The sequence below is a fragment of the Melanotaenia boesemani genome, chromosome 13, assembly GCF_017639745.1.
Source record: "Melanotaenia boesemani isolate fMelBoe1 chromosome 13, fMelBoe1.pri, whole genome shotgun sequence".
Taxonomy (NCBI): Eukaryota; Metazoa; Chordata; class Actinopteri; order Atheriniformes; family Melanotaeniidae; genus Melanotaenia; species Melanotaenia boesemani.
In genome coordinates, this window is record NC_055694.1 from 4,969,149 (window position 1) to 4,981,496 (window position 12,348).

At 38.5% G+C, this 12,348-nt stretch overlaps 1 protein-coding gene across 1 annotated transcript in view; it reads left to right on the top strand.

Moving 5' to 3' along the window:
• The first annotated feature begins 2,588 nt into the window (after window positions 1-2,588).
• Window positions 2,589-12,348, top strand: part of syt6a (synaptotagmin VIa) — an 84,265-nt gene continuing 74,505 nt past the window's right edge. Inside the window, exon 1 of the mRNA XM_042004971.1 lies at window positions 2,589-2,830. Within this exon, the coding sequence (XP_041860905.1) occupies window positions 2,674-2,830 (157 nt within the window). The 5' untranslated portion in view covers window positions 2,589-2,673. The remainder of the gene's footprint in view (window positions 2,831-12,348) is intronic.

Sequence of the window (12,348 nt, forward strand, 5' to 3'; positions counted from 1 at the left end):
TTAGCAAAGCACAGCAGCTGAAAGGGGGGATTGTAAATCAGCTGCAGCAGAGGCAGCAAAGTATAATTGACTCTTTTGAAAACAACCAGAAGCAATCTGTTACTTCCCCGTTAATCATGATTTCCCAGGAAGTGGTGATCCAATCTACAGGAACAAAGAGAGGAAGTACAACAGACCCCCAGATCCAAACCTCTAAGGAAGATAAGCTCTCACTTATCAAAGCTATTTATCAACAATGGCCGACCATGCCAAAGTATTTACACCCTGGTTTAACTAAATTAAGGAGGAGAATCACAACAGTGTCTGGTTAAAGGCATTCAACGTTTTTTATGAACCGTATTCATCACTGGGTTTATTAAATTACCACAGTGATTATATTGATTTAAAAGAAAAGCTTAAGCAAATTCACCTATAGTGGAATAAATAACTCAAAAGTAGAAGTGGTTAGGATTTCCCTCTTCATTGCCCTGCTCTGAAAGTCATCATTTGTTTTCTTTTACATGAGGTGAACGTCTCATTCATGTCATTCAACACATTTAACATGAAGGAATGAAACTATGAGGCAGTGTTAAAAATACAAACACAAACAATACAGCTAATACATTAAAGTAGAAGAAAAAAGAATAAAATAATAAAACAAAGCGAAATAAATAAAGATGTTGTGAGTGAGGTATTGTGATAAAAACAGATTACTGCACTGTTTTAGTGGTATGGTGAGAAATTGCACATGATTATATAAAAAATTTTGCACATAATGAGCCTGTTCCAGTAAGAAGGTTCATCTGAGCCCAGTCAGAAACTCTGGGTTAACTTAATCTTAGTTCTCGGTTCCAGATCAGCTGCTTTGAGTTTGTTCAATCAACTCTGAGTATCATTACCCAGAGTTAGGAACCACAAAAAAAACCATCACCGATACCTGGATTCACCATGGCAACCGCTGACAAAACGCTGGTTATTTTACCAGGTTAGAGCGAGAGGTTCTTATTGAAGCATACGGACGATACGTAGAAGTATTTGGTAAAGGAGGGAACATTGCTGCTGCTGCTAAGGAAGAGAAGCAGCATGAAGAAAACTGCTGCCTGAGTCAATGTGGAAGCTGGAATCCACTGATCCACTGACTACATATTTATTAAAGTGTGTGGGTTCAAATATTGGTGGATTGAACAAAATCTTAGTTTTATGGAGGTTCAATCCCACCAGGAAAAATACACATGGAGGCAACTAAAGATGAAGATTAAAGACGTCTTTTAGAAAGTTAATGTCTTACAGCATCTGAGCCTGTGATGCTGTGCATTTCAAGCTCAATACAGAATGTGGTACAGTCTATTTTTGTTAAAAGAACACATTATTTTCCATTTAAATGTCTCAGGCACTGAACCCTGTCCCAAATCGCACCGAGTCTGGCGGACTATCCTGATGTGAATGCATCCCAAATGTGCTGAGTTGCTGCCATGTGGTTGGGCAACTAAAAAGATGGAGCTGATAAAGTGACTGGATAGAGTATACGATATGTAAAACAGATAGAAAGTGAGTATTATCAAGTATTATCAATTGTAAAAACAAACAAACAAAAAACAAAACAGTTCCAACTGCCCACTTCTGAGATGCAACCTAAGCAGCATGAAGCGAAGCTGTGGGTGGAGATGAAGATGGAGAAGGCTGGATTAATTCCACTCTGCACTGGTACTATGACGATTGAGTACACAGCAAATCTGATTGGCTGATTGTCTTTGTGTTTTTTTTTTTTTTCCTTTGTTGGTTGTTATTTTAAACAACCACATTTATGCTCTCAACCCCTGAAAAGAGATACGACCGAAGATGTCCTCATTAAATCTCCCCCTAATGTCGATCCAGCTGAATCAGCTTTCCTCTTAAAATAGCTTCCACAGAAATGGAAGATTTCAACTACGTGAAGGGAGGAATTAGAGCTGATATGCTGGATTAAAACTGCATTTCTGTTTTTAGACGGCACTTCTGAAGGACCATTTGAACATCCTGTGTAGCCTAACATGTCACAAACACTTTAACCATCAACATCACAGGCTGGAAACGCTCAGGGATCACAGCCAGAGTGTTGTGGGTGGACCAGGGAGACCTGGAAGTCACAGGTGGCTCAGCTCGAGGGAAACTTATCACAGGAGACGATCTAAACTCCAGGGACCAGCTGTGTCAGTCGACCTGAGAAAAACATGTCTGGTGGTCATTATTTTGGGGGGGTTAGTTTTAGTTGGTGCTTTATCAGGCTGGGGTTGAGGGGAGCTGCAAGGATCATTATACTTTGACATTTCTTAACCTATCAAGTTTTACCCTTCATTATCATCGTTCATCTCACTCGCTTCCATAGCATAAATATGATGCAATAATTCTGTTACATCACCTGAGTACATGAGTAATTCATTAAGTCAACAAACACACCTACTAGTATGGAATAGCATGAACACGTGCTCATATGATACTGGCTCAGCGAAAACACATATCAGCACACTCCCACACATGCACAAACTTGAGTGTATCTTTGTATAAAACACTGTTGAGACACCGTGGAAGAAGGAGATGAATCGTTGATGCAGGCAAGTTGCATTCATCTTCTGCATGCAAGGCTGCTGCGTGTGTCTGTGTGGGTGCGTTAGTCCCCTTGGATGAGCACACACGGCTGAGGATGCAGCTGGGAGCATGAGTTCTGACCGAGAGGAGTATGACATGGTCTGTCAGAAAGCTGTGACCCTAATTGTTGACCTCTGCCTGCACAACAGCACCCTGTTGGATCCGAGCACCTGTCAGGATTTCCTCTTTGTGCTGACCAGTCAGGGTTCTGACCACAAGGAATTGGGTAAGTAATATAATTAATTCCTGCTGTACAGTATATTGTGTAGAAGGCAGTAGCTTTCCTTGTGTGCTTTGTAGGGCTCCACGCTCAGTTGTTCCCTGGAGGAGAGCTAATTGTAAACGATTTGTTGAATGCATTTTTTGGATGTGAATGGCAGAGATGAGCTGCAGTCAGCTGTTTTTGTCATTAAGCATGAGGTTTTCCTGTTTTCCTTTTGTTCACACGTGTGGTCAGAGATGCTTACTCGGACAGAGCTTTGATTGAACGCTTTAAGCCATTAATGCAACTTAATGAGTTTTCTGACCCTCGAGGGGCCGAGGAAGATATAAGTCCACACAACAAAATCACATTTACTCCCTGTTTACTCCTGAGAGGAGAGTTTCTGTAACCTTAACAGATCAGCTAGAGGCAGACTAATGCCAGATGAGGTTTTCCCAAACACTAAGACTTACACAGAAAAGAAGGAGAAAACAAACCCTTTTCAGGATCTTATGTTTCAAGCCCGTGTTAATAACTGTAAATATTACCGGAAGCAGCAAGGTTCTGCGTTTAATTTGCTCTGCAAAGTTTCAGCACCCTGAAAGGGATTTCTGACTTATTCATGAGGGCTGATTTACACATCTGTTGCAGCTTTGAGTATCTGTTGCTTTGGCACTTGTTGTGAGCTTCACCCTCTCTAAAAGAATAATCCCTCCCTTTAAGTGCATTTTAAATGCAGCCACTCTGCTGTAAGCCGCTGCACTTTGTGTCTTTAATTAATTACACTCCTTGGACACGGACAATGTTAGCTGAGTTTTTGCTGAAAGCAGAATCAGTTTAATTTGATATTACAATGCAAATAAAATGGTACAAAATATGACCAAAAGCTGTTTGAAGGACTGTACATGAACCTACAAAATATGTAGAAATTAAAATGATCCCAACATCAAACATTTACATATAGTGTGAAAAATGGATGCATCTCACAAAAAAGTCAAATTTATAGCTGCAGCTGTTTTTAGAACACAAATAGAAGCCAATCAGGATGATATCAAACCAATTAAGTGATTTGTTGCTGATTAAAAAATCAGAAACTGTCATCTTAAATAATTTTTTTATTACTCAGTTTTATATTTTCTTCTAACTTGATTTTTAGGTTTTGTATTTGACAGAAAACTAAGTCTTCAGCTTTGTCAGCAGGTGCACAGCAAAGACAAAAAATTATTCTTGGCAGCTTTTTTTAAAGATGGTTCCCTGTTCACTGAGTGAATGTCACACCAATCCTGACCAAATCCACTGTCACCTCACATCATCCTCAGCGGAGGAATTGAACGTACATCACAGTGCCAGTGGCATCCACTACTGAGCTGTGGGGACACTAAATGCCATTGCATGTTATGAAGTCACTGATGTAAATTCCTTCTGCCACGTGGAAGCTAAAGACAAGCTGCTTCTCATAATGTTGGAGGATGTGTAGGTTGGGGGGTTTGTAGAAAATGTCGTCTCGCATGTATTTTTTATGCAACAATGCTTACATCCCACAGAGAGCAAACCTGAGTCAGACCAGCAACGGAGGCTGGCAAGAAAAAGAGACACTGAAATTAAAAGGTTTCTACAGATTGGGAAGGTATGGCAAGAAACAGTAGCTCAGGAAGCATATTAGTCATCAAAAGTCACAGTGACACAAAGGAAACTATTGCCACCATTTTTATTTCCACAACAGAAAATTATAGTAATATAAGCCTGCTATGTATTTTAGCTGTTAAATAAGCAATTAAAGAAAAACAGATTATATAGCTCAAGACATGGAGTTGCACTAACCTTAAATAAAAACAAATTCTGAATATTTTTTTCAGTTGCATGCAACTTAATTATTTATTTTTCCTTAAAAAGGTATTTTAACCCTTTAATAGCCTGACTTTGACTAAAGATTTGTGAAAATAAAACTACTTGAGTCATCTCTACTACCTGGTTTGGGTATATAATTCAAGTGTTTGTTTTCTCATTACTGTTGTCATTGACTGTTATCTCAACAAGTAAAAGTAAAAGTAAAAGATATCCATCTCTGTTATTATTATCCAAAGGAAAAAAAATACAAAAAAACATTTTTCTCTTGTTTTTTTCTCAGTCTGAGCTTTAAAGTTTTAAGGAGGACTGACTGTGTTTTGCTTAGATGTGCTGGTGTTGTTCCTCAGTACTTTCAGAGCAAACGTGAAAAGAAAATTTGTACTCGCAGAATTTCAAAGGTAGAATTGTTTTGTTTCATCTCACGGTGCAAATTTCCCCCTTTGGTTTGATGGTTACCATCACAGATATCATGAAGCTGAACCTCGCTTCTCCACGCTGTTTGTTTTCTGTTTTTTGTTTTTTTTTTCTTTCTTTTTTTAAACCATCAGGTAACATCAGAAGAAAATATTAATATTCTTGTTACAGATTACTTATGAGTGGGAACCAGAAAATTAAGTCATGGCTTTGTGTTACTAATGCGCCAAGAACTAACTCATCCACGTAAATGGCAACTTTCATTAAAGTGTCAGAAAAATGTAATATAAAATTCTTTTTTTAGACTTTTTTCTTATCAGATCTTTTTAAAAACAAAACTATTAATAAAAACATACATTTAATGTTTTTATGCCCTTTTTGTCATAAGGAATCCTGATTTTTTACGGGAAAACACAGAAAATGCATTAAAATATGAAAATTATAGTGTGTCAAAAATATATGTTTCCAATGGGAGTCAAGGGGACAAAATCAGACCCTAGGTAGAGTGTTGGCATTATGCTTGTCTCCTCTTTTATACAAAATTCAATAAAGGGGAAAATGGAATTTTAAACAAAATTATAAAAGAAAATTTCTGGCCAAGTTTCAGAGCCATTTCTGACTCCACCAAACCGAACCTCCTCAACACGGCTGCACCTAAATTCTGCACAAAGGGCGGCGGGCAGAGTCCAACCCTCATTGGAAATGGATCAGGCTTACTGCTGGCAATGCGGATCAAGCTCTGACACCGGTTGCACAGGGACTTAACGGTCCTTATCAGAGGGTTTTACACGCCATCCTTCTGAAGCAAGATCAGGGGTGACAACTCTGGTCATCAAGTCCTGCAAGTTTTAGATGTTTCTCTACTCCAACACTGAATCAAATAAAACAGCTCTGCAGCTTGTTGTCAAGTTCTGCCCAAGCAGGGTGAACCATTTATCTGAGTCAGGTTCGCTGCAGCTGGAAACATCTAAAACCTGCAGGACTGCGGCCCTTGAGGACCACCTTTTCCCATCGCTGAGTTGGATCAGCATATTCATGAATCCGTATTTACTGATTAAAAAACAAACAAGCAAACAAAATAAAATAAATAAAAGAACAAACAAAATAAAAAAAAATGTAGACTCATACCCCAAATCCATATGATGCCTATTTGTTGAAAATTTATTTGTATAGCGCATTTCATGTACAAGACAACTCAAAGTGCTTTACATAAAACATTAAACGCATTACAGCGAGTTGCAGGAAGCAATAACAAATGCATTAAAAAACAAACATAATAAATTAAATTAAATTAAAACAGGAAGAAAAAGCTAAATTAAAATAGATAAAATGCAAGAAATAAAGTTCCAGTGAAGGGAAAACAGTACTAAAACATGATGAAGTTTAAAAATTCAAGCTTAAAAGAAACAGATGCAGATTTGGACTTCTAAATAAAAACTATTGGAATGCAGCAGAGAACAGGTGGGTCTTTAACTTGGATTTAAATATCCAAGATGGCCTTTAACATAAATAAATATTAAAGACCAACTTCCACCAGGTGCGTGTGCCCTGCGTTATGGCTGTTTGTGGCTGTTTCAGTCAATGGTTTGGTTCACATCAGAAGCGTGCCAGAAACGCCTTGATGAGCACACATCCCGAACGCGCCAAACTCAGCAGTTCAGATAGAGGTAGACAGGAAATCAGACACAGGGGCAGTGTAAAAGCTTCTGGTAATTTTTCAAAATGAAAGCCCCCAAGCAGATGTGTGCTTGCTGAACCAAGTAAACATGACATCATTAACCGATCAGGGTGTCTCACTGCTTTGTTTCCATCATGGACGATCAGCTGTTTATAATAGAAGTACATAATCACAAGGTTCTCCTGTGATTTTGTGATCTCGCTGATCCAGCTAGCGGACTGCACTCGCTGGTGCTCCGCATCTGACACCCCCCCGTGTGGATTGACCCGCCGAGGAGGTCGGGATGAAACCGCGGCGCAGCTGGAACACGGTGCACACGCACCTGGTGGAAATTGGGGGTAATAAAGGTGTATTTTGGCATGTGACCCAAAGTTTTTCATCATTGTGTCTTTAAAGCATAAATGTTTTTTGAATTTGACCTTTTCTAGTGCATAATAAGATACTTTTATTTTACCCAAGTAGAGATATTTGAGTGCAAAAGTAACAAACAGTAAAAGCAGTAAAGTCATAAAAAAAGAAAATTAGACATAAAGATATAAAGAATTACATTAAAAACTAGAAAAAAGTTCAATTTTCAAATTTAATAGTAAATATTATACTATACTTTATATAGTCATTTATAAAGCCTTTTTCTTTTTTAAAAAAGAATATTTTATCTCATTTATTGCCTTGGTGCATTTTTCGCCATATAATGCCAAATGTATCATATTTATTACCCCATAATCAAAATGCTGATTAAAATTCTGTTGTATACAGTTTGATATGTCTTCTGCCGCTCAGAGGAGGATTACTTTACTTCCGCAGTTAAAAACAATCCTTTGGGAGTCATTTTTAAAATACCTGTCTTCAATGGTTTTACAAATTGATACTCATAACAAAATGTTTGGGTTATATATATATATATATATATATACCATTTACCATTTTCTGTCTATTTTCTGACAGACAAGATTTATAAAACTGAATTGTTTCCATTAAATGAGCAGAAACATCAGTTTCACTTTTATGTTGTGTTAAGAAATGACTTTTTTACCCCTTTTTTTTCTTTATGACAGCCCCAAAAGGAGACACTTGACTGGCGAACATTCAGCTGGTTACATATTTCTGCAGCTATCATCTTCACATTAGGAGACTCAACCCACCATAGCAAATTTTCCCCACAAACTCCCCGCTGTTGGCCGAGTAACCCCTCACTTGCTGCAAACCAATTATGATGAAATGAGGAGGACTAATTAGAAAGCCGAGGACTTCAATTCCTTGTCCTGATGTGGCAGGAAGATAATAAGCTGCTGTCTTTATTGAGCAATTTGTTGAATCCAGAGCTGGCTGATTGTATTCCAATCAAGTCACCGTGGTTTGCTACCCCCTGTTAAAGCTAACACGTGATTCTTAAAGCCAGATGAATGAAAGCTTAGATCAGTGTCTCACACTCTGCTGAGTGAACATTTCCCACAGATCAAGCACCTGCCTTAGATATTGATATTCACTTCAGAGCCCTGATAAAGGTTACAAAGCCTATCCCTTAAGCCTGTGTAGCTTCTAAATGGCTGAATGCACCTTTCACCCCCTCCTCCAAACACTCAACCTTATTATGAATTCCACTTTCATTTTCAGCTGCCGTTTCAGGTGTGTGGGCTTGAATCGACGGGGCTTATTTGTGATCATGTTATTTCTTGCAAGCCTGGCTCATCCTCAGGTTTATTAGGCAAGACCTTAACTGGCAGAGGACGTTAGCATCAGCAGATCATTCATTTAGTTCCCACTGGTCTGCTTTGTAAGAACGGATGGTGCATTGCAGGTTGAATCCAAAACAGAAAAACAAGAACATCAAATTAACTGCGCTGTGGAGATTAGCCGAAACCACTGTGCCTCTCAATAATTCATGCCCACTGTCTTCTGTCCTGGTATTTTATTGATACAACATTTCACTGTGGATCACAAAAGAAACTGGAGACAGCCCATTCCTGTTATGAGAGATAACATGTAGAAAAATGTCTGTCTCAGCTGCCATGAAAAGACCACATGCCAGTCCTCAAAGGCTTGTGCTATTATTGCTGCAAACATTAGAATAGTGGAGCATATTTATGCACCTTTTGTAGCATTCAGCAACACTTCACCCAGCATTTAATCTCCTCTGTGCACCGTAAAGTGAGGAGGTATAAGATCATCTAATGTCAGGGTCTTTTATTGACCTGGAGTTAAAGTCAGTTAGACATGGCAGACATGGCAAAGCACTGATTTGGAGTCAGTGAGGCAGTTCAGTGGGAGGAGAAAATAATGATAGGCCATGTGGAACACATTTTTCATTCAAATTAATGCTCTAAAGACAAAAGTCCAATAGTGGCTGGAATACAAACCAGCTGCTGTGTAAGAGAAATCTGTGAACAGCATTATAAACGGAAACGCCTTTATCTCTTTCTCGGAGAGCTTCTTTGGTGTTTTCTTCCCCCACATTTTAATCTCGAAGCTCAAAGGCAGCATGGACGTCCCTGAAGGTGTTAATTTCAAGCACTGCTATCTGTTTCATGGTTCAGTATCTGCAGAAGGACACTGAATGTGAAGGAATCTCCATGAATTAATGATAAAAAATCCTTCTTCTTGGACTCGTTAGAAAGGGCAGCGGCACTTTGTCTCTTACTTTTCTGCAGTTTGTCACAGAACAGTGATTTCTACATGTTTTTCTCCCATCAACTTATTCAAGTCTGTTCTGTTTCTGTTGTTATTTGAATTCTTAGTTTCATGCATTTTTTTCAATAATGATCTTTAACTCATTTATTTAACAAGGTTTTTAGAGACTATATTTCTTTTCAGACATTTTAATTTTGATCACACTACTTTGTTTCTTAAATTATTGGTTGAATTGGTTTGTCTTCGTTATCAGATTCAGTCTCAAAGTTATGGACAGATTTGAATACGTAAAAGCAAAAGTTTGGCTTGACATAGAAGTGACATTTAACTGTGTGACTATCATGTCAACCAGCACCCAGTAGTTTTTATTGATGTGTAAGTCATGAAAAAAAATCCTTCAGTATTTGAGAAATGCTTTGTTGACTTATGAAATACGTTTTCTCATCTCCACTGATTCACTCACTGACTCGTCCCTGCTACCGTTGGCTATGGTGACCATATTTTTATTTCCAAAAAAAGAAGACACTTGACCCAGCCATGAAAGACTTTAATACTCTGTTTACTCCGTGTGGAAGAAGGAGGTCAAAGTTCTGATAGAAACATGAATCAAAGACCGCTAGGATCTGATGCAGCTCCATATTTTGCTCTTATGTGGTGGCAACAGAACTTGTTCTGCATTAACCATTCGTTGTTTTAGGGCAATATATCGAGATTTTCAAATATATCGAGACTTTATCAGACGCAATACAGAAGGGCAGACAAAACAAAACAAAACAAAACAAAAAAAAAAAAACAATACTTGAGCAAAAATAAATAAATAAATAAAATCGAGATATATATTGTATATCGTGATTCAAGAAAAAAGATTGAGGTAAAATTTGGTTCATATTGCCCAGCCCTACGTTGTTTATCTTGTCTCCTTCAATAATTGTCGATGTAGCTCTGCCTCTGGCAAAGACACTAATAGTCACAGTACAATGTGAAAGCAAATTTGGATCAAAAGAATGTGGCAACTCCAAATTGTACCAAGTCTAGTAGACTAATAAGTGTAAATGCAGCCTAAATGGAAAAATAAGAACATGTGTACCTGGCAATGCTAACAACATGGTGTTAGCTAACACAAAACACCTGCCAGGCATGGGGATATATGAAGAATGGTAAAGTGATTCTCAGTGGTTTTCAATAGTATTTTTGCTTGAAATGAACATGCCTTATCAAAACCACAGTCATTTTATTCAGTATTAGCTTAGTTTTGTTTAAGGCCCATTTATGATCGACGCAGAAAACGGATTCGCAGAGTTTCGTTAAAGTCCGTTTCCAGGGAGCTTCGCTATCTGTTGCTTGACGCAGAAGATACAATACCACCGGAAATCGCGGAGGCAGTGCTGAGCAGAATAGAGGACATGCGACCAGCGAAATAAACAAACCAGAAAAGAAGAGGAGGCTCAGGAAGGGGGAAAAAAGGCAGAAGAAAAATTAAAATGAGGACAACAACTGTGGAAATTGCATAAGCGTTTGAATAAAGACTGTATGCAAGTGTTTAGGACGCGTGGGGTGGTTGGAAACAACTTTATAGTGATGCATTACCACGGCCAAACGGTGTCTGAAACCGCTTGTGGGAGTGAAGAACAACCATGGCAACGCAAAAGATGAATGGAAGTATGAGGATGACAACGTATGACGTTTGAAACGGACGTCGCTATTTACTCATGTAAGGGAGCATAAATGAGCCTGTGTGCAACAGAGATGTTACACTGCAGAGGGTTGTTTTATCAAAACTTCCTTCTGTATCTCTTGTGAACAATAAGCTCTGGAGTTCCTCTTCTTCCTGTTAAAAAGTCACCATGTTCCTTCCTTGTTTAGGAAATGCCTTGCTACAGCAGAGAGGGACAAACCTTAATCCTATGAATGGGTGTGCAGGCAAAAATCTTAATAACTGCACATACAGACAGAAACCACAGGATGACTTTGGAAATGTGTAGCCCTAACTAGAAACCTGCTGTGTTACTCAGACCATCACAGTGGGCAAGGCTTCTGCTGAGCTATTGAGCAGTAACATCGGTTTATTGATAAAGAATCAGGCCCCAAGCGAGCAAAACAGTGTGAGCCAAAGAAGATGGAGAGAGAAACAACAGGGCATGAGAAAATTAGTTTTTTTTCCCTTACATTTGCCCTAATAGAGCTCAAAAACTAACAATAAGGTGCACATCCAGCAGCTCTCTTTGTTAAGCCTGTTGTCTGCAGGTATTAGTTCTCACATAGTAAGAATTTACCATTAAAAATCCTTGTATTTTTTTTTCCTCAGCATTTACTTCCTAATCTCAGACAGAGATGCACAAAGACAGGATTGTAACCTTTAAGCTTTTTTTCTGCTCATTTTACAAGCTTTTACACACTACACATCATTATGTTGCCACACCAAAAGCTGATGAGAGAAAATATTGTTGATAAACTTTTTTTTTTCATTTTACCTCATATGACATCCTTGTGTCACTCTCTGTGCACCTCATCTGTCTCTGAGTTTCACAGCTGATTCAGTTCATGCAACTGTTTTGTCATAACGACTGTTAAGCTGTCCGTCACGGTGAAAGCTTCAGGCCTCCGTGGCCGACATTCTTTTCATGCTCATCGGGTTGATGGCGTGGAAGTAGACGTGGGGTCTGCACACTTCATCACACAAATTAATGGGCACTCTTACAGGGTAATATCACTAAACTGCTGAATGCCAAAAGTGCTTTGTTGTTCCCAGGAAGACCAAAACTAGAAGTGACACTGGACAGACAAACCAGCACAAAAACTTGACGGATGTTGTTGAAAAGATGTATAACATGGGATATATTTCATAAAGAAAACATTAAATCCCTACATATGAGAGGCTTAAGCCAACAAATTATTTACTTTATAGGGTGTATAATTTTAGAGCCCAGCGTGACATACTTGATCCATACGTTTCTGAAATAGTCTGCTCCACTTT